Source organism: Rissa tridactyla, chromosome W, assembly GCF_028500815.1.
Source record: "Rissa tridactyla isolate bRisTri1 chromosome W, bRisTri1.patW.cur.20221130, whole genome shotgun sequence".
NCBI classification, from domain to species: Eukaryota; Metazoa; Chordata; class Aves; order Charadriiformes; family Laridae; genus Rissa; species Rissa tridactyla.
This window is the reverse complement of record NC_071496.1, coordinates 25,580,580-25,603,587: the sequence shown is the minus strand read 5'-3', so window position 1 is coordinate 25,603,587 and position 23,008 is coordinate 25,580,580. Positions and strand designations below refer to the sequence as shown.

The window sequence follows — 23,008 nt, the reverse complement described above, 5'->3', positions numbered from 1 at the left end:
TAGCAAAACCAGCGTTCAGAAGGATTTGGACTATTTTACTCCCTTTCTCAAAAACTTCTTCTGCTGTGTTTCCCCATACAATGATGTCATCAATGTACTGCAGATGTTCTGGAGCTTCACCCTGTTCCAGTGCAGTCTGGATCAGTCCATGGCAAATGGTGGGGCTGTGTTTCCACCCCTGGGGCAGTCGATTCCAGGTGTATTGGACGCCCCTCCAAGTGAAAGCAAACTGTGGCCTGCACTCTGCTGCCAAAGGGATTGAGAAGAATGCATTCGCTATATCAATCGTGGCATACCACTTGGCTGCCTTGGACTCCAGTTCGTACTGGAGTTCTAGCATGTCCGGCACAGCAGCACTCAGCGGTGGCGTGACTTCATTCAGACCACGATAGTCTACAGTTAGCCTCCACTCTCCATTAGATTTTCGCACCGGCCATATGGGACTGTTAAAGGGTGAGCGAGTCTTGCTGATCACTCCTTCAACCTCTAGTTGACGAATCAGCTCATGGATGGGAATCAGAGAGTCTCGGTTAGTGCGATACTGCCGCCGATGCACCGTTGTGGTAGCAATCGGCACCTGTTGTTCTTTGACCCTCAACAACCCCACAACAGAAGAATCCTCCGAGAGACCAGGCAAGGCAGACAACTGTTTAACTTCCTCTGTCTCCAAAGCAGCTATGCCAAAGGCCCAGCGGTACCCTTTTGGGTCCTTAAAATACCCTCTCCTGAGGTAATCTATACCAAGGATGCATGGAGCCTCTGGGCCAGTCACAATGGGATGCTTTTGCCACTCATTCCCAGTTAGGCTCACTTCTGCCTCCAGTACAGTCAACTCTTGGGATCCCCCTGTCACCCCAGAAATACAAATGGGTTCTGCCCCTCTATAGCTTGATGGTATTAAAGTACACTGCGCACCCGTGTCCACTAGAGCCTTATACTCCTGTGGGTCTGATGTGCCAGGCCATCGAATCCACACCGTCCAATAAACCCGGTTGTCCCTTTCCTCCACCTGGGCGGAGGCAGGGCCCCCCTAATACTGGTCATAGCATCCATTACTCACTTCTTGCATAAATGACTTGGAAGTTCCTTCAAGAGGATCAGAAGCAAGATCAGGCCTTCTGCTTTGTCTGGGGAACGGCCCACTGGAAACTGGGGCGGCACTTTTCCTGGAGGGATCCCCTTTTGTGGTTGTCCTTCCTTGCAACTCCTGTACCCGTGTCCGCAGGATCGAAGTAGGTTGTCCATCCCACTTCCTCATGTCCTCTCCGTGGTCCCGCAGGTAGAACCACAGGGTGCCTCGTGGTGTGTACCCTCTGTACTCTCTCTCTTGAGTGGGGAAATGCCTGCTTCTAATAGCTGAGATGCTGGCCCGTGCAGGTGGGGAGTAGGACATATTCTCTTCAAGTTGCTGGACCTTCCGCGACAGTTTCTCCACAGCTGAGACAAGGGGGGAAGAGAGACTTTCTTCATATCGCCGGAGCCGGCCAGCTACCTCATCCACCGTTGGTCCCTCTTCACCTTTCCATTCCATTACTGCCAGGGAGTTGGCATATGACGATGGTGCGCTCCGTACAAACTTCCGCCACAGGGGCCTTGTGCATCGCACCTCATCAGGGTCTGTGGGTAAGTCTGCATTGTCCAAGTCATAATAAATCATCTCCCGCACGGCTAATTCCCTCAGGTACTGGATACCTCTTTCCATGGTAGTCCACTTGCTTGGGTGACATACAACATCCTCGCTGAAGGGGTACCTCTCCCTCACGCCTAACAGGAGTCGTTTCCAGAGGCTGAGGGCTTGGGTCTTCTTCCCGATCGCCTTGTCAATGCCGCCTTCCCTAGACAGGGATCCCAGCTGCCTGGCCTCCCTACCCTCTAATTCCAGGCTACTGGCCCCATTATCCCAGCACCGGAGCAGCCAGGTGACAATGTGCTCGCCTGAAAGTCGGCTGAAATCTTTTCGCATATCCCGCAGCTCACTCAAGGATAGGGATTGAGTAATTATCTCTGGTTCTGCCTCTTCCTCCTGCTCTCGTGATGGCCCTGGTTCATCATCATCTCTTACTAAGCGAACTGATTTCTTTGTGTACTTCTTCTTCTGTATGGGGGCAACTGATACCGGCACGGGTTGGTTCCCTGGTTCAGTGGCAGTGGCTACCACGGGGGTTGGAGTAACTGCAGTGTCTGTCGCAAGGATTGCAGTAGCCGCAGGGGCCGCCGCAAGGATTGCAGTAGCCGCAGGGGCCGCCGCAAGGATTGCAGCGGCCGCCGCAGGGGCCGCCGCAGCCGCAGGGGCCGCCGCAGCCGCTGCAGGTCTGGTTTCCATCTCTTCCCCTTGAGGGTGCTGCATAATTCTGAGCAGTGCCTGGTAGATACTGGCCAGGGCCCAGCACAGCGCGGTGAGTTGTGCCTCTCTAGAATAGCCACAGCATTTTCCCTTCAAATATTCTACCACTTTATCAGGGTCCTGTAATTGTTCAGGGGTGAAGTCCCAGACCATTGGAGGTGAGTAGTTCTCTAGGTACCTGCCCATGCTCTCCCACATGCCATGCCACCCCTGACTATCCAGCCTCGGAGCAGATCTCCGGGTGGTAGTCTTAAATAGTCGCTTAACCCTAAACAAGACCTGGAACGTATTCAGGAGACATAGCACTAGGAACACGCTAGTTTGAGTATCCCAAGGATATTCAAAATTCTCAAAAGCTGTCATACCTGACCCGAAGGAGAAAAGGGAGGCAAAAGGGCTGGGGAAATTATTAACAAATTCTGAGAGACGGTGTCCAATGTACGGACAGGACAGCAAAACCACATAAACACCCCAAAATAGCCGTCTGAACAGTGATGTTATCATATCATAAACAGATATCGCACAGGACAGCAGAATGATAATCCTCATCCCTTTTCCAGACATGGTAAACAGCATCGCAGGGAGTACATAAGCCATATAGGAATTTATGTAACACAGCCATGAGAACAAACCAAGCAACATGATGACCAGTGACTACTTACCTAATAAAATAAATGCATACAAAAAAAAACCAAAACCGTTTTTTCCACGTTCTAGTTGGATTCTGTCGTTATCTCAACCCTTCGAGCCCCACGTTGGGCGCCAAAAAGGACTGTCGTGGTTTAGCCTCAGACGGCAACAAAGAACCACGTGCCGCTCGCTCATGCCTTCCTAATACAGGAAGAATCGTAAGAAAAGGCAAGACTCTTGGGTTGAGACAAAGGCAGTTTAACAGAACAGCAAAGGGAACAGGCAAACAACAACAACACGGATAGGGGAATATACAAACGCGATTACAGAACCACCACTCCCCCGCTGCTCGCTGCTCGCCGACCGGATCCAGGCCGCCCCAGCCCGCTTTTAAGCAGCAACTTCCTGCCCCCTCCCCCGGCAGCTCAGGGTGGGCGTGGCTCACATGGCATGGAATACCAGGAAAAGTTAACCCTATCCCCACCGGAACCAGGACACTATTTAAGAATGTGAAACTGGCATGGTACCTGTATAACATTTTATGTGGATATAGCTCTGTCTAAAGGTAACTAATACTTTTTGTCATCTTAAGCTGTTAAAGAGATTTTATCCTGGGAAACAGAATTTTCTGACAGTATTTAATTCCCCATTTCTTGAGCGTTTATCATTTCTTATAGTGTGTCTTTTAATACTAAGGCAACTGTTGCATTCATTTTACTTCTCATTTAAGCTTCTTTTTCAGGTTTTGGGAAATCTTTTGGAATGTTGTGTCCAAAGTGGCACTTGCACTAAATTTGTTGGTAGTTGCAAAGCTGCTGAAAATGTAAGTGAGGTACAGGGCATTACCTGAGTAGGAGTGTTTTAAAAACTTACAGCTACTAAGCTCAATTTGTGACAGAAACTATAAGAATTCATTTAATATATATACCATTGTGAGGTTACCTAACAAAACCAATGAGCATTTGTTTTAGCATGTGTTGATTAAATCATCTTTTTATATCAGATTTTTTATTTATATAAAACTTTCCTACTTTGCAACAATATTATTCTTTTGTAAGATTGCACAAAGTAAAACAGACACATAACATTTTATAGAAATCCACTTATCTTAAAAGCCTTCCAAATACGAAAAATATGTATGCTGGAGTTAAACATTTTCAGCACTCAGACATATTACATTGTTTCCCAGTAAATGTGATTTACATTTATTTAAAGCACAATGTTATGTTTCATATTAAAGTAAAAGAATTGGTATAAAATTGCATACCCCAGTAATTTAAAAGATAAGGCAAATAGGAAATGTACAGACTTCATGATTGATATATACCTATTTAAATGGTATTTAGCTCACTTGATAACTTACTTTGCCCAGTAATTCTCCCAGTGTGACATCTTCATGATTGAGAGCCCATTTCTTGTCCTATGGAAAGGAAAGGGAAGGGGAAAGGAAAGGGAAAAGGAGAATTTTCAATCTGTATACTTTCTATAAAATAAATTTCAGCCAGTAAAAAACGTACCTAAAGAAGGATTTTATTCAGATCACTCAATCAATAGCATGCTAGGAAGTTATAAATTCAGGAGTTTGCAAAACATCTTTTAGAATTCTTGCTATACAATAAGATATTGAACTATACTATGCAGCAAATTTCTATCAGAAGATTATTCCTACAACAACAGTGCACACTTTTTACACACAAGCTCTGGAAAGGATATCTATCACTGTTTATAAAAAAGACTTAAGTAAAAATCAGCAAGTACAACTCAATTTTAGAATACAAAATAACATATTGCTAGATAAAAAAAAAGTAATTTTGTCCTCAGTGTACTGAAAAAAAAAGAACCAATTTTCCTATTATGAATAAGACACATATTTGCATCTCTTAAACCTTCTGTGGTAGTTTGATATATGACAGGAAGGTACTTGAAAAAGATAACATAACAAGTGCTGACTACAGTATCTTTTCAGTGCAGATGACCAATACCAGAAATATTCTGCAACAGCCCACAGACACATCATAAACAATCATAAGCTTCTTGCTACACAGACCTATTTAATAAATATTTAATGAAAAAGTTAGAGTAGGATATTTTAAGTCTAACCCATATAATGAAAAAACTGTTTAATATTGTTCATTTTTAATAGTCTGTTAGCACCTCATCTACTAATCACCTCACAAGTACAATTACCCCCTGTCATGTTATTGGTAAGGTCCTAATTATATTCCAAGCAATCTCTGTTACTAATTGTGGTACTATTAAACAGTCTAGTACCAGCATGAACGAAAAGTATGAGAGACTTTTAGCAAATGGTAAGAGGAGATGGAAACACTTTAATTCAAGGAATAAACATTTTCCGAAGTGTTCATAGCTTTTTGGACTTTATTTTCCCATTTGCTTTCAGGGTGAAAACCAATAGTGTTTTGCTTTTACAAGCATGCATTTCCATTCATACTTCATTAATACCAATGTTAATATTACTATTGCAAAACTTTACATGATTATAGCAACTTTTATTTGGTTTGCTTAGCAGGAGAAGTTAAGTTTTAATTGGGTTTTGCAACAGTAATACAATTATTTATCTCTGTAGGTAGCTGAAAAAAATGGGGTTTATTTACAGTTTCTGTTGCTACTTACTCATGTTAAAAATGAATTGGTGAAAGTACTGCATTACACAAACAATCCATTACTTGAAAAGTGAAAATTGACTATGTTGAAGAAAGTGACAACTTCAGCATTTCTGAAGCCTTAAATTTTTATAGTTTGTCAAATAGCTGCTTACTTTTTTAAAAAAGTATTTTCTAGAATTGCTACAGATGCATTCTTAATATTTAAAATTCATAGTTTAAAGCAGCTGTATTTGGGTGTATTCTGTTGATAATACATAATGTTTTAAGGTACAAGGCAATAAAGAAAATGTGAATTTCTTGACTTCAGACAGTCTGTATGAATCCTCAAATTTATAAATACTTAGAAGTGCATATAAAAAATAATTTCAATATTATTATTGAAGTTTATGCTCATCTGGAGCTCATCTGTGTTGGGTGACCATTCAGTGGTACTGCCAGAAGCATGCTGAGTCCAAGTGATTACCATCTGTACGAAGAATGAAGTGGACTCTTTAAACAAATTTCTGCTTAATATGGTTGTTATTTAAAAAAGGAAATTCTCCCACTTTTTAATTTATATATATATTTGAATATATAAATATATTTCCCATCATAATTTCATAACTATATTTTAATTATGTTCAGTATAAATACTGGTATAAGAATAATGCCAAGACTGTCTAGAACAAGTGGATATGTACCATTTTAGGCACCAGCTCAAGAGAACACTGAAGTACATATTTACAGTTGATCAGTTCGACATTACCATAATTAAACATTTTGTAAACTAATTTAGCGTATTTCATTGCTGTTTCCTGGGTTTTGTTGTGTTCTCATTCATCACAGAAAGGTTTTAGCTCTTGCAAAACAGTAGATTCTTTTTGCTTTCCACATTAAGAGAACTGTTATATTGCCAAAAAATAATACACAAAGTATAGCATAAACTTTACGCTATAAAGTATGGGCATGGCAAGGAGATGCTGACGTGGTATTTTTACTCTCTTAAAATTTCTGTATATAAAGATAAATACTTCACATTCACAGTGAAATACGTGAAAGGCTGTTTTGGGATGAATCCAGTTATAGCAGGCTACACTTATCTACTTAATAAAATAATCCTATTCTATTAAGCAGACACTTCAATCCTGTTATTTATCCTTTTGTAAACCCCAAACTGCTAGTTGATTTCTGCTTGTAGCAATGCTATAATGGTTTAATTATTTCTGTAGCAGTTATAGCTGTTGTAGTAGGTTTCATTTTCTAGTAGTGTTGTGTGCTGGAATAACAGGTAGCAATTTAGAATACAATGGAATTTCCACATGTAAGATGAAGCACTACTTTCTATTACGAAATCATCTAGTTTTGTTTCAGTTGTTTCATAGTCTAATTGGTCTGTTTATTTCATTTTTATTAACAGCTATGAAATCTGAGATTATGTTTAGACACTATATGCTGCAAATAGTGAATTACTGCTTTTACAGTAAAACTTATTTTAAGGAGAGCGTAAAGCTATCATGTAGATAGAGTTCTATACTGAAGGGCTTGTAGTGAAATACTCTTAACTTAGTTTTGAAGATATTCCTGTGGATGGTTTCTTGTGAAGATGAATAGATGAAACATTGGCCACAATAGACTGTAAAAGTCAAAATTTGCTAGTAAGAGTAATTTGTTAAAGGACAGACAGTTAAGCTTATATTTGTGTTACAGTGACAAGGATAATCAGATTTAACGTGAAATAACATAATATATTTTGTACAGTATGCGATGGAAATCACTTTTTTTTATTTCATCTGTAACTAACAGTGCTTTCAAATCAAGGTTGAACAGAGTATCTAAAAGACATTTTCATGACCTTTATTCAGTAACAAATACCAGTAAACATAACTACTAACAAAAACATGTCCTTGGTGACTTTTTTCCCTATCGTGATTTTGAAACATTAGAATTACTAAACTATGTTTTGATGATAATCATAAAAGACACTGTATACAACTGAGGTATACTGTGCTATTTTTGCTCAAAAATCTAGAAATCCATGCAGTACATATCAAGCACTGAAGATAAATTAGCAAGTCTAAATCACCTTCTGATGGTATGTTTATATTGGGAAGTTACAGGCTCATACTCTGCCAATTTGACACTGTAATATAAGAAAATGAGAACCTTTCCATCCTGTTCAAAAATGAGGAACTCAGGGAAAAAAAGGAGAATTTATGGTCTTTGGAAGAAATGGCAGTCCACTCATGAGGTCTACAAAGATGTTGTAAGGCTATGTAGGGAGAAAATTAGAAGGGCCAAAGCCCAACTAGAACTTAACCTGGCTTCTGCTGTTAAGGACAATAAAAAATGTTTCTATAAATACATTAGCAATAAAAGAAGGACTAAGGATAATCTCCCCTATCCTTAGACAGAGTGGGAAACATAGTGACCAAGGATGAGGAAAAGGCTGAGGTACTTAATGCCTTCTTTCCCTCAGTCTTTAGTAGTAGGACCAGTTGTTCCCTGAGTACCCAGCCCCCTGAGATAGTAGATAGGGTCGGGGAGCATAATGAAGCCCCCATAATCTAAGGGGAAATGGTGACTGACCTGCTACAGCACTTAGACATACACAAGTCTATGGGGGCCAAATGGGAACCACTCGAGGGTACTGAGGGAGCTGGCAGAAGTGCTCACCAAGCCACTTTCCATCATTGATCAGCTAACCGGGGAGGTCCCAGGTGACTGGAGGCTAGCAAATGCGATGCCCATCCACAAGAAGGGCCGGAAGGATGATCTGGGGAGCTACAGGCCTGTGAGTCTGACCTCGGTGGCAGGGAAGGTTATGGAACAGATCATCCTGAGTGCCATTATGCAGCACATGCAGGACAACCAGGTGATCAGGCCCAGTGAGCATGGGTTTATGAAAGGCAGGTCCTGCTTGGCTAACCTGGTCTCCTTCTCCTGATCACAAGGTGACCAGCTTAGTGGCTGAGGGAAAGGCTGTGGATGTTGTTTACTTGGACTTTAGTAAAGCCTCTGACACCATTTCCCACAGCATCCTCCTAGAGAAACTGGCTGCTCATGGCTTGTATGGGTGTACTCTTCGCTGGGTTAAAAGCTGGCTGGATGTCTGGACCCAAAAAGTTGTGGTGAATGGAGTTAAATCCAGTTGGCAGCCAGTCACAAATGGTGTTCCCCAGGGCTTAGTATTTGGGCTGGTTCTCTTTAATATCTTTATCAATGACCTGGACGAGGGGATCAAGTGCACCCTCAGTAAGTTTGCAGACGACACCAAGTTGTGCAGGAGTGTTGATCTGCTTGACGGTAGGAAGGTTTCAGGGTCTCAGTGTTTTCGAGCCTTGCCAGGTGCAGGGATGAGGAGGGGCGAGGCCTGGGCACTTGACCCAGGCTGGCCAACAGGATTATTTCATACCATGAACATCACATTCAATATAAATTAGAAAGTTTGCTGATAGGTTCTCTCTTTTCCTTCACGGCTGCGATCCTGAGATCTCCTTGCCCCAGTGCCAGACCCCTGAGGCCTTCCCTTCCTCCTGAAGCCTTTGCACTCGCAGTGTCCGACATTTGCTGTCCACTGCTTAACTGATAACTGAAGTTAAGCAGTAATCTTAGTAAGTAAGGCTGTAATCTTTCCATATATCTCGCAGCTCAGTCAGGGATAGGAACTGGGTGGTTTCTGACTTTTTTATGATTTCTGTCTCTTCCCTCCCTTGTTCTTGTGGCTGTTCTGCTGCAGAACAGGCTGCCTCTTCTGATTCTTCCTCCTGTTCCCTCTCAGGAGGAGCTTCTTCCTCCCTTACTAAACAAGTTGACTTCTACTTCAATTGTTTCATCTTGAATATAGGAGCAACTGTCGTAGTTGATGATTGGATCTCTGGCTTAGCCACAGATTCTGTTTGTAAGGCCTCAGATCCAGAGACCCTCTTGTCCACACAGACACAGGCTCGGTAGACATAGGCAAGGGCCCAGCACAGTGCAAGAAGTTGTATCTCTTTGGTATAGGCAAGGCATCCTTTCTTCAAGTGTTCCGCCACTTCAGCAGGATTCCACGCCTGTTGGGGAGCGAAGTCCCACACCATTGGAGGTGAAGACTGGTTTAGGCACCTGCTCAAATTCTCCCACACACCCTGCCACCCATGATCAGCCTACCTCAGGGCACATCCCTGTGTGGCATTCCTAACTAGTTGGTTAACCTTAGGAAAAGCCAAAATCAGATTAATGACACGCACCAATATGAGCATTCTGGGATGTTCAAGAAATTGAAGACCATTGTAACAAGGCAGGAAACATCTACCCTGGAGAAGAAGGGGGAGGTGCTTTTATGATAGCTCTCCCAGGCAAAGCAAAACAAAGTGATAAACAGCATAGCAAACAGCAAAAGCTGAAAGCAGCCATTAACAAGCCCTGGATTTTGATGCACAGCAAGAGCGGGAGCACACCATGGAGCAGGTGAGGGAACAAATAAGCCAGTGTCATGAACAAACAAGTCAACGTTGCAAACAGCAACAGCAAGTAACAGATAAACAGGTCTAACAACTATAAATTCAGTCTTGTGCACTCTGATCAAATTTGTCTTTATTTCCAACCTCTCAAGCCCTGCCAGCAGCTAAACCCCCACCCAGTCACTTGGTCGCTCCCTCTCAGTAGGATGGGGGAGAGAATCAGAAGGGCAAAAGCAAGAAAAACTCATGGGTTGAGATAAAGACAGTTTAATAAGTGAGGGAAAAAAGAGAAAAAAGCAAGTGATGCAAAGGCAGTCATTCACCACCTCCCACCAGCAGACCAATGCCCAGCCAATCTCCAAGCAACATCTACCTTGGAAAAACTGCCCGCCCCCCCCCCCCCCCCAGCTTTTATTGCTGAACATGACATTATATAGTATGGAATATCTCTTTGGTCAGTTTGGGTCAGCTGTCCCGGTTGTGTCCCCTCCCAATCTCTTGCTCACCCCAGCCTACTCCCTGAGGGGACAGAGTGAGAAAGAGAGAAGACCTTGGCACTGTTCAGCAATAGCCACACTCTGGTGTGTTATCAACACTGTTTTAGTCACAAATCTAAAACACAGCAACACACAGGCTACTGTGAAGAAAGTTAGCTCCATCCCAGTACAACAAGATTAACACAAACATGTGATAATCTCAGTTGGTTCAATAAGCGTTTATGACTTATCTTCTTTTCCAGTACTTGATTGCATTTGTCCATAATTTATTTTTGTTTTCCAAACAAACCCTGTGGCAATACAGGAGAAAAGATGCAGGTATGTGGTTCAGAGAATTTGAATAGATTTGTTGTTTGTTTTATTTTCCCCTCTCCTTACCCACCATCTTCTCTTAATGAAAATAATTCAAATTATTATTGGATAAAATATTTTAAAATTGATAGAAGCAGTTATCTTTTGTTTTTTCATGTTTTTATAATTTGATAGCCAGTAAAGCTTCTTAAAATCAAAGGGACAGCTAGGTTTTGAAAATATTATTTCTGTATGAAAATTTTGTTCCAGCTATATCTACAAGTGAAACATATATGATTCTAATTGAAACTAGCAGAAATATTTTTCTTTTTTCTGTTAATTACTTTGCGCATTGACAGTGCACAGTTTCACTGTTTTACTTGAGAAGTAAATTGATTTTTCCCCTGTGGAAGGGGTTTACAATCAAATTAAGAACCATATTATTTTTTTAAATAATGTAAACAAAATTCAAGATGAATTATTAGGAGTATGCTATAATAGAAGTTTGAATCTTAAAAGTAATAAATTAATAAACATTCCCAGTGCCTGCTTTTCACTAAGTTATCAGCAATAGCCTCCAACTATGCATCTGCCAGATATAACATAAAGTTGGTATCAGACTCAAATCACTTATTTTCCTTATACACACCATGCATGTGAGAAGATGGGTACAAACATCAATCAAGGTATATTCTTTAATTGAGCTTTCCTTTCAGTCACTAGAGTTAATTTTCTGGAATAATTTTAGTCAGCTCTGAATGTAATATTTCTTGTGTGTGCGTGGAGGAGGGATTGCTTAAAAAATATTTTTAACTGTCTGCTATAATCGGAATAATTCTGTTTACATGTGGAAGAAATGACACCTATTTCAGTGGAGTGGTCATCTTCCTTCTCTCTAGCTATGTCTGCTTTTTGTCAGTTACCAGACTGGGTCAATAACCTCTCAGATTGTGTCATAGAGTATGTCAGTTTAGTGCAAAGTGAAAAGAAAGACTGGAGCAATGGCTGGCATTAGCAAGTAATTATTGTGACATGGAAAGCTATACTGTGATTTTACAGCATTGCAGTGTTTATATAACATTTCCCATGTTTATCTTTGTCCTAAATCACTTTTTCTGAAACTCTTTTGCAAATGCAGATTCACTTTTGGGAATCCTTTATGCTGACACCTTCCCCTCCTCAGGCAAGATGGTAGCGACTTAGTTCCTCCAAGGCAGAAGGCTCTGAAGTCCCAGTAATAGTTGTTTGCCTTTAATTGCCAGCATGAAATAGGAAGTTAATATTGCCCAAGAAGTAAAACACTTTGTAACCTTTCCAAAGGCTTCAGCATAAAGTTTGAGAAATACCACTACAAATGATCAATCAATTACTTTAATGTATCTAAACCTACGAGTAGAAACTAATTACTGTATTCACAATTTTAATAGACCCTTCCAGCAACCTTTCTGTAATTAGAGAACTACATTTATCACAAATTATCAGTTGTTTTTGTCAATTTCATATAAACGTGTATTTAATGTATACTAGTGAAGATTTTTGATATAACAAAAACACAGGCTTTGCTTAACTTCTGTGCAGTTTCCACTTTTAAGTACTTAATATTTAAGGAAGCTTAGGGAAACCACACCTGGTGATAGTGCATTCCTTTCTTTTTCTGATATTAACTTCAGACCGATAGGTTGAGGAGAATAGCTGATAGCTGCATTTTGTTCAGTCCAGTGTCCCTAATAATAGATACAATACTGACACTTCTCTCTTGTCTATCTGTCTGTCTGTTTCTCTAGGAGGAGATTTCCTGTCCTTTTTAAGAAAAAAGAAGGATGAGCTAAAAACCAAACAGTTAGTGAAATTTTCATTAGATGCTGCTTCTGGCATGGCATATCTTGAATCTAAAAACTGTATACACAGGTAAGGAAGATATTTATTTTCAGTATTGTGATTTTGATCACTTGAACTGTTAGCAGGTTAAATGTATAGTGGTGTTTAATAATGGCAATGAATTTTAGTATCAATGAATCATGGCAATCTATGCATCTTAAGTCCTCCTTGAAATTTTAAGATACTTGCATAGCCAATACAGAAGTTCAGGTATGCTTGCAGTGTGTTTCAGGGAAATCTGATATCTCAGATGATCAAGGGAGAGAAGCTGGAGTTCTGTATATTAAAACATTATTAATTGTCTCAACTGCTTTCTCTGCAATACTGAAGATGATCAGGCCTTATGCTTTTGGGGTACCTTATATCCTTTTTGTTGTTTCTTCTCCAGTGTCAAACTTTTCTATCATTTATTTTGGCCCATAGAATGTAAAAGCACTTTAGACAAATCCAGTTACAGAAATCAACACTCACACATAGCCACTTGTTACCTTAACGACATATCTTATTTCCAAATTGGATTATTCAAGAAATCCAGAAACTTTATCGTAGTCTACTTGATTTATGTCATTTGGGTCAAGGTCATCCTTTTTGATGGGGACATGTATGTGGCTTGGATCCATTCCAGAAAGCTGGTGACAGCACAAATGACCCTGGAAAAACAATTGCGGTAACATTTCAATCATCATAGTTACTGGTTTTGAAAAGGTACGTGACAAAAATACCCACTCTAATGCAGTCAGGCTCTTTGCGAGTGCATCATCCCACTGTCCTATCAGGGCGTAAAGTTGAAATTCTTGTAGGAAGGTGTTCAATGCGTCTTGCAGCAGTAGTAGACTATATCTTATCTGCAACATGCTGTAATGCCTTCTGAGCTGTTGGGGTTAATGAACATAGAACTTATGGGGGGGGGGGCGGGGGCAGACACAGTGCTTCAGGGCATCCCCTGTATCTTCAAAGTGCGCTCATGTCTCTCTCTCATGGTCTCCACAAGTTGCTGGTTCGGTCGGTGCAGTTCTTGCAGCTGGGCATGGGTGGATTTGGAGTGGTCACTTAGATTCATACAATACAGTCCTTTAAAATCTTGACAACCATGTCTGTGAGCTGAAAGCAAAAAATCAGTAGCAGCTCTGTTTTGCAGCGTTGCATATCGAATACTATCTACATCTAGCAATAACTCAGAAATAGCGGTACTAGTAGCATTGTTAAACTTATCCTTGGCAGCAAGAGAGTCCTTGTTATCAAGAATCCTTGGCAGCAAAAGAGTCCTTGTTAGCAAGAGCGCATGCGGACTCCCTGTCTCCTTGCCGATCTTCCGTTGCTTTCCCATAGTCCACCCCCTTGCTCAAGAGACCGCTTCTGCTGGGTTCATTTTAGTCTCGCAGGGTATAACACAGAGCAACCTACTAAGGCATGCAATAACATATACACATATAGGAAAAAAACCAAAAAACATATCTCTATGGTACTGCTTTGAATCAGGTGTCCTATTTCTCTTTTTCTGATGCTTTCTTGTAATGCTTATGGCATACTTTTGTGCTAACGTGGCACATTTCCCATCTAATTGTTCCTGTTTGGTTTCTTTTTTTTTTCTTTTTTTTTCTTTTTTTTTCTTTTTTTTTCTTTTTTTTTCTTTTTTTCTTTTTTTCTTTTTTTTTCTTTTTTCTTTTTTTCTTTTTTTGCTTTTCTTTTTTCTTTTTTTCCTTTTTTCTCTTGTTTCTTTTTTCCTTTTTTCTTTTTCTTCTTTTTTTTTCTTTTTTTTTTTCCCATCACTTACGACTGACATAAAAGTCTGCCTTTGCAACAAGAGCTCAGTTTCTCATTTTTCCTTAAGTTTCTCATTTTCCTACAGAGCATCCTATAGATTTGGACTCAACTCCTTTTCCCAATCAACCGTGATCTTATAGACAAACAACAAACAACCAGCGATACGCCCTGCATGGGCGAGCCGTTCCCGAGACCGTAAACGTGTCGGCTGGTGAAAACTCCCCCAATATTTCGGGACTTCCATCGGTTCTACAGCCCATCCTGGTGTATCTGCCTGGGGCACGCTCGCCTTACATCTAAACATTGTGTATATACAAACTTCTTCACTTGACGGAGTGTCAGCCCTAGTTGCATACGAGAACAGTACCACACCGGGCAGAACACCTGCTCAAGGGGAGTCACCTAACGACACTGCACACAACAAAAAACAAACAGTAGCACAGATGCTGATCAGCAGGTATAAGCTGGCGCCCGCACACACTTACACAGCAGACATACAAAACCAGCACTTCTATCTCAGGGAGACGACTGGGGAGGGGAGGGGAGGGGGCGAGGCGGGCAATGGCAGGAGCAAACAGCTCCGGCTCTGTCCTTCTCTGCTGACATTCTGCCTCCTCCATCGGCCTCAGGTGGAGCAGAGGGGATCAGCAGGGGATCGTCCCAGACCTTCGGACCTGGCCTGTTCGATCCCCCTCCCGTGGGTTGTAATGCTGCAAAAGCCCCGGCTGCCGTGGCTTGCTCCGCCTTCATATCTTGTAAGGTCAATAACACCAACCACCATGTCGTCGCCAACGGTGATGCCTCTTTGTCTCCTTTACTTATCACTTCCCACAGTTTTTTCCCAACAGCCTCCCATATTTCTGATTTAAAAGCTGTCTGGGGCTCTGGTGTGAATCCGTTCTCTCTGCACCAGGTTAACAACCTTCGGAGCATACGCTCATCGTATTTCACCCCTCTCTTAGAGAGGATATGCAGGAGGAGTTTTAATACAGCCCCTTCTTCTTTTGTTACTTGTTGCCCCATCTCCTGCCCCGGCTGCTCACCTCTCTCTGGGTGTCCGTGGCCACGTCGTCTGTTTATTCCGGATTGCCGGCCAATCCGCCCGGTCTCAGTCCAGCTGAGCCGTCCTCCAGCCAGTGGATCTCCTTCTGGGTCTTCCGCCCCTCGCGTTCCGTTGCTCAAGCCAAGCGCTGATTGGTATCACGTCGGGGTCACCATCTGAGGAGAAATAACTGGACTCCAGATGATCCAATGTGAATCAACAGAAGCCATTTATTAAGCATAGATCATCTTTTATACCCTGTGTTGTAGCCGTACATGCCACTTGCTTATTTCCGATTAGCTAGTTACACTGTCCTTCTAATATAGCGTCTCTAATAACGCCACTCCAGCGTGTAGTTCTCAGAGGTGTTGAGGGATTCACTAGCCATGAAGGCGTGTTATCATCCTTCCTTCCCACACGTGAATCTAACTCCTCGAGGCGCCTTAAAACTGTCTGTAACATTTTATCTGTGGTGTCTGAGGACAGTTTACGACTCTTGTCGGCAGGTGGAGTTGGTGGACCAGACGAATCACTGGAGGAGGGTAGCAGTGGATACAAGGGAGGCGGAGTTGCTGGAGGAGGTGCTGTGGGCGGAGGCCGACACGCTGCTCCTCCCAAATCGATGAGATCAGTAGATGTTTCAGGCTCCTCCTCTGCTGGAGTTTCCTGGGGAGGCACTTCCGCATGTGCGTTACTTTTCTGTTTTGGCTTCGCCCCACTTACTTCCGCTTTTTCCGAGTTTTGCAAAGGGTTCAGTGGCAAGTTTTTTCCTTCCTCAGGGGGGTCAGGGGCCTCATTAGCTCGAATTTCAGCAACAGTTTTACATGTGGACCCGGTCATTCCCTTTACCGCGGGCAGCCCAAAGAACCACACAATAGGTCCAGGCTTGCTTTGAGGTTTTGAGGCGGCTGCTCCTGGACCTAACATTTGAGCAGCTGCACAGGCTACTTCCCACTCCGCTTTCATCGCTTTTAAAGTCTCTAGCACAGTATTCCACAGCTCGTGGACGGCCTTTATCTCCTTCTCCTCTTTTTCGTCCCCCTCGATTGTTTTATGCCACATCGTCCCTCCAAAGTCCCGCCATTCCGAGACAGAAAACAGCATATGTGTGTCAGAAAAATGACCCCATCGCTGTCCTAATTTAATTAACTTGATCAGCTGTTTCGCTGGCGCTTCAATCCCTCTCTTAGAGAGGATTCCAGCGAGTAGCGTTGCTGCAGCTTCTATTTCCATTGCTGCGCTGTAGTTCCCTGGGAGAGGCCACCTCGAACCGTCTGCTCCGCGTATGCGCTCAAGCAGCACTCCTCCCAGCCGTTTTAGTTTCCCACTCCCCTCCTCTAGCTGCTTACCGCAGTCTCGGAGAACTCAGTCGCGCTGAACCGTCCTCTGCTACCAGATGTTGGAGTGGGAGACGGACCCGGAGTAACAACAGAGTCTCAATATGAGTATGATCGTTCTCCCTTTATTCAAGTTTTCACAGAGTATATATAGACAGGCAATAAGAGCACGCGCTAGCGGCAGCTATATGATTGGCTTACAGTCTCTGTTCACGCGCTGTCCATGCAGTTCATTCACAGATCAGGTTGGTTACAAGAATTCACATAGTAAATTACTTAGTCATTAGCACAACATGTTTTCTACCTTCTCAGTTCCTGTTTTTCCCATGTACTAATTCCATCTTCTACCACCTGTTTTGCTCTTAATCTAATCTCTCATAGTAGGGAGGCTGGCTCACATGACCATTTTCTCTCAGACACATTCCTATAGAAACTCATCAAGGGCAAGTGTAGGGTGCTGCACTATGATGATTAGGGGACTGGAACACCTCTCTTATGAAGAAAGGCTGAGGGACTTGGGGCTCTTCAGTCTGGAAAAAAGACGACTGAGGGGGGGATCTTATCAATGCTTATAAATACTTAAAGGGTAGATGTCAGGAGGATGGGGCCAGGCTCTTTTTAGTGGTGCCCAGTGACAGGAGAAGAGGTAACAGGCATAAACTTGAGCATAGGAAGTTCCACCTAAACATGAGGAGGAACTTCTTTACTTTGAGGGTGGCAGAGCCCTGGAACAGGCTGCCCAGAGAGGTGGTGGAGTCTCCTTCTCTGGAGACATTCAAAACCCGCCTGGACATGTTCCTTTGCAACCTGCTCTAGGTGACCCTGCTCTGGCAGGGGGGTCGGACTAGATGATCTCCAGAGGTCCCTTCCAATCCCTTTCATTCTGTGATTCTGTGATTCTGCTTCTCCCAGAAAAAAGGTGGCAGGACCATTAGCCCAACTGAAGTGCATCTACACTAATGCACGCAGTGTGGGCAACAAACAGGAGGACCTGTAAGCCATTGTGCAACAGGAAAACTATCATGGAATCATAGAATCATGGAATCATAGAATCATAGAATCACAGAATGTGTTGGGTTGGAAGGGACCTTTAAAGGTCATCTAGTCCAAACCCCCTGCAGTAAGCAGGGACATCTTCAACTAGATCAGGTTGCTCAGAGCCTCATCAAGCCTGGCCTTGAATGTCTCCAGGGATGGGGCCTCCACCACCTCTCTTGGCAACCTGTTCCAATATCTCACCACCCTCATTATAAAGAACTTCTTCCTAATGTCTTCCTAAAACTATGATGTAGTCACGATCACAGAAACGGGGTGGGAGGACTCACACGAATGGAGTGCTACAATGGATGGCTATAAACTCTTCAGAAGGGACAGGCAAGGAAGAAGAGGAGGTGGGGTGGCCCTGTATGTTAGGGAGTGTCATGAATGTCAAGAACTTAATGATGGTGACAATAGGGTTGAGTGTTTATGGGTAAGAATGAGGGGGAAGGCCAACAAGGCAGATATCATGGTGGGAGTCTGTTATAGACCGCCCAACCAGGATGTAGAGGCAGATAACATTCTATAAGCATCTTAAAGGCACAGGAGCAGGCCCTCCCCACGTGCTGAAAAATGAGCTGTCGTGGAAAAAGACTGTCCTGGATGAACAGAGAGCTATGGTTGCAACTCAGGGAAAAAAAGGAGAATTTATGGTCTTTGGAAGAAATGGCAGTCCACTCATGAGGTCTACAAAGATGTTGTAAGGCTATGTAGGGAGAAAATTAGAAGGGCCAAAGCCCAACTAGAACTTAACCTGGCTTCTGCTGTTAAGGACAATAAAAAATGTTTCTATAAATACATTAGCAATAAAAGAAGGACTAAGGATAATCTCCCCTATCCTTAGACAGAATGGGAAACATAGTGACCAAGGATGAGGAAAAGGCTGAGGTACTTAATGCCTTCTTTCCCTCAGTCTTTAGTAGTAGGACCAGTTGTTCCCTGAGTACCCAGCCCCCTGAGATAGTAGATAGGGTCGGGGAGCATAATGAAGCCCCCATAATCTAAGGGGAAATGGTGACTGACCTGCTACAGCACTTAGACATACACAAGTCTATGGGGGCCAAATGGGAACCACTCGAGGGTACTGAGGGAGCTGGCAGAAGTGCTCACCAAGCCACTTTCCATCATTGATCAGCTAACCGGGGAGGTCCCAGGTGACTGGAGGCTAGCAAATGCGATGCCCATCCACAAGAAGGGCCGGAAGGATGATCTGGGGAGCTACAGGCCTGTGAGTCTGACCTCGGTGGCAGGGAAGGTTATGGAACAGATCATCCTGAGTGCCATTATGCAGCACATGCAGGACAACCAGGTGATCAGGCCCAGTGAGCATGGGTTTATGAAAGGCAGGTCCTGCTTGGCTAACCTGGTCTCCTTCTCCTGATCACAAGGTGACCAGCTTAGTGGCTGAGGGAAAGGCTGTGGATGTTGTTTACTTGGACTTTAGTAAAGCCTCTGACACCGTTTCCCACAGCATCCTCCTAGAGAAACTGGCTGCTCATGGCTTGTATGGGTGTACTCTTCGCTGGGTTAAAAGCTGGCTGGATGTCTGGACCCAAAAAGTTGTGGTGAATGGAGTTAAATCCAGTTGGCAGCCAGTCACAAATGGTGTTCCCCAGGGCTTAGTATTTGGGCTGGTTCTCTTTAATATCTTTATCAATGACCTGGACGAGGGGATCAAGTGCACCCTCAGTAAGTTTGCAGACGACACCAAGTTGTGCAGGAGTGTTGATCTGCTTGACGGTAGGAAGGTTTCAGGGTCTCAGTGTTTTCGAGCCTTGCCAGGTGCAGGGATGAGGAGGGGCGAGGCCTGGGCACTTGACCCAGGCTGGCCAACAGGATTATTTCATACCATGAACATCACATTCAATATAAATTAGAAAGTTTGCTGATAGGTTCTCTCTTTTCCTTCACGGCTGCGATCCTGAGATCTCCTTGCCCCAGTGCCAGACCCCTGAGGCCTTCCCTTCCTCCTGAAGCCTTTGCACTCGCAGTGTCCGACATTTGCTGTCCACTGCTTAACTGATAACTGAAGTTAAGCAGTAATCTTAGTAAGTAAGGCTGTAATCTTTCCATATATCTCGCAGCTCAGTCAGGGATAGGAACTGGGTGGTTTCTGACTTTTTTATGATTTCTGTCTCTTCCCTCCCTTGTTCTTGTGGCTGTTCTGCTGCAGAACAGGCTGCCTCTTCTGATTCTTCCTCCTGTTCCCTCTCAGGAGGAGCTTCTTCCTCCCTTACTAAACAAGTTGACTTCTACTTCAATTGTTTCATCTTGAATATAGGAGCAACTGTCGTAGTTGATGATTGGATCTCTGGCTTAGCCACAGATTCTGTTTGTAAGGCCTCAGATCCAGAGACCCTCTTGTCCACACAGACACAGGCTCGGTAGACATAGGCAAGGGCCCAGCACAGTGCAAGAAGTTGTATCTCTTTGGTATAGGCAAGGCATCCTTTCTTCAAGTGTTCCGCCACTTCAGCAGGATTCCACGCCTGTTGGGGAGCGAAGTCCCACACCATTGGAGGTGAAGACTGGTTTAGGCACCTGCTCAAATTCTCCCACACACCCTGCCACCCATGATCAGCCTACCTCAGGGCACATCCCTGTGTGGCATTCCTAACTAGTTGGTTAACCTTAGGAAAAGCCAAAATCAGATTAATGACACGCACCAATATGAGCATTCTGGGATGTTCAAGAAATTGAAGACCATTGTAACAAGGCAGGAAACATCTACCCTGGAGAAGAAGGGGGAGGTGCTTTTATGATAGCTCTCCCAGGCAAAGCAAAACAAAGTGATAAACAGCATAGCAAACAGCAAAAGCTGAAAGCAGCCATTAACAAGCCCTGGATTTTGATGCACAGCAAGAGCGGGAGCACACCATGGAGCAGGTGAGGGAACAAATAAGCCAGTGTCATGAACAAACAAGTCAACGTTGCAAACAGCAACAGCAAGTAACAGATAAACAGGTCTAACAACTATAAATTCAGTCTTGTGCACTCTGATCAAATTTGTCTTTATTTCCAACCTCTCAAGCCCTGCCAGCAGCTAAACCCCCACCCAGTCACTTGGTCGCTCCCTCTCAGTAGGATGGGGGAGAGAATCAGAAGGGCAAAAGCAAGAAAAACTCATGGGTTGAGATAAAGACAGTTTAATAAGTGAGGGAAAAAAGAGAAAAAAGCAAGTGATGCAAAGGCAGTCATTCACCACCTCCCACCAGCAGACCAATGCCCAGCCAATCTCCAAGCAACATCTACCTTGGAAAAACTGCCCGCCCCCCCCCCCCCCCCAGCTTTTATTGCTGAACATGACATTATATAGTATGGAATATCTCTTTGGTCAGTTTGGGTCAGCTGTCCCGGTTGTGTCCCCTCCCAATCTCTTGCTCACCCCAGCCTACTCCCTGAGGGGACAGAGTGAGAAAGAGAGAAGACCTTGGCACTGTTCAGCAATAGCCACACTCTGGTGTGTTATCAACACTGTTTTAGTCACAAATCTAAAACACAGCAACACACAGGCTACTGTGAAGAAAGTTAGCTCCATCCCAGTACAACAAGATTAACACAAACATGTGATAATCTCAGTTGGTTCAATAAGCGTTTATGACTTATCTTCTTTTCCAGTACTTGATTGCATTTGTCCATAATTTATTTTTGTTTTCCAAACAAACCCTGTGGCAATACAGGAGAAAAGATGCAGGTATGTGGTTCAGAGAATTTGAATAGATTTGTTGTTTGTTTTATTTTCCCCTCTCCTTACCCACCATCTTCTCTTAATGAAAATAATTCAAATTATTATTGGATAAAATATTTTAAAATTGATAGAAGCAGTTATCTTTTGTTTTTTCATGTTTTTATAATTTGATAGCCAGTAAAGCTTCTTAAAATCAAAGGGACAGCTAGGTTTTGAAAATATTATTTCTGTATGAAAATTTTGTTCCAGCTATATCTACAAGTGAAACATATATGATTCTAATTGAAACTAGCAGAAATATTTTTCTTTTTTCTGTTAATTACTTTGCGCATTGACAGTGCACAGTTTCACTGTTTTACTTGAGAAGTAAATTGATTTTTCCCCTGTGGAAGGGGTTTACAATCAAATTAAGAACCATATTATTTTTTTAAATAATGTAAACAAAATTCAAGATGAATTATTAGGAGTATGCTATAATAGAAGTTTGAATCTTAAAAGTAATAAATTAATAAACATTCCCAGTGCCTGCTTTTCACTAAGTTATCAGCAATAGCCTCCAACTATGCATCTGCCAGATATAACATAAAGTTGGTATCAGACTCAAATCACTTATTTTCCTTATACACACCATGCATGTGAGAAGATGGGTACAAACATCAATCAAGGTATATTCTTTAATTGAGCTTTCCTTTCAGTCACTAGAGTTAATTTTCTGGAAGTCTCTCATGTCTTGAATTAAAGAAGACTTATTCAATGGTGAGATCGTCAAGTTCTGTTGTCCAGTTCTTCCATGTCATTATTCATGTTACTACTGCTTCTTTTTTACTTTCTTTGAATCTTTTATTTCTCCCTGGGTTAGTGGTTCAGTTACTACACGAAGAATGTGTTCCTATTCAGTTTAGCATAGATCCTGTTCAGTTTAGTATATTGGTAGGTATCTATCTCCCTTGCGAAATAGAAGGAGATGGTTTGAATTCCAAAGTTGAGCAGGTCTCCTTCCGAAGGAGATGGAGGAACTTCCCTGCTTGAGTTCTGTACCTAAATCTTGTAGAGGATAGGAGCTAAATACGTGTCTGTGCCTAGTGCCTCATTTTGTCTGGCTTCAAGCAATTCAGTTCTCAGTAGAATGGCTGGTTTAGTTCTGTTCTGTTTAGTTCTAAAGTACTTTATTGTCCTCAAGCACAACATGTCTCTTTGAATACTACATTTCCTCCTGGGGCAGAAAGTGATTAAAAGTTCTTTATTGTAGTTTCTATAATTTTCTGTGCTGGTGATGACTATGAAGAAAGACTACATTGCCATGGAATGAGTTTGCCTTTCTATTAACTACATAAACTCATTAAGGTTTATTGTGCAAGCTGCAATTTCTTAAAAGATGATATCCACTCCCATAATTAATAAAATTTCCTGTGGCAATATTAAGGACTTTATAAAAGTAAGCAGTAGTGGAA

General features: G+C 42.6%; 1 protein-coding gene across 2 annotated transcripts in view; it reads left to right on the top strand.

Annotated features, from left to right (window-relative positions):
- The window catches only part of LOC128901961 (tyrosine-protein kinase Fer-like), a 257,810-nt gene that overhangs the window by 196,593 nt on the left and 38,209 nt on the right, over positions 1-23,008 (top strand). For both annotated transcript variants that reach the window (XM_054184168.1, XM_054184167.1), the window contains one exon: positions 12,595-12,718. In XM_054184168.1, the coding sequence (XP_054040143.1) occupies positions 12,595-12,718 (124 nt within the window). The remainder of the gene's footprint in view (positions 1-12,594; positions 12,719-23,008) is intronic.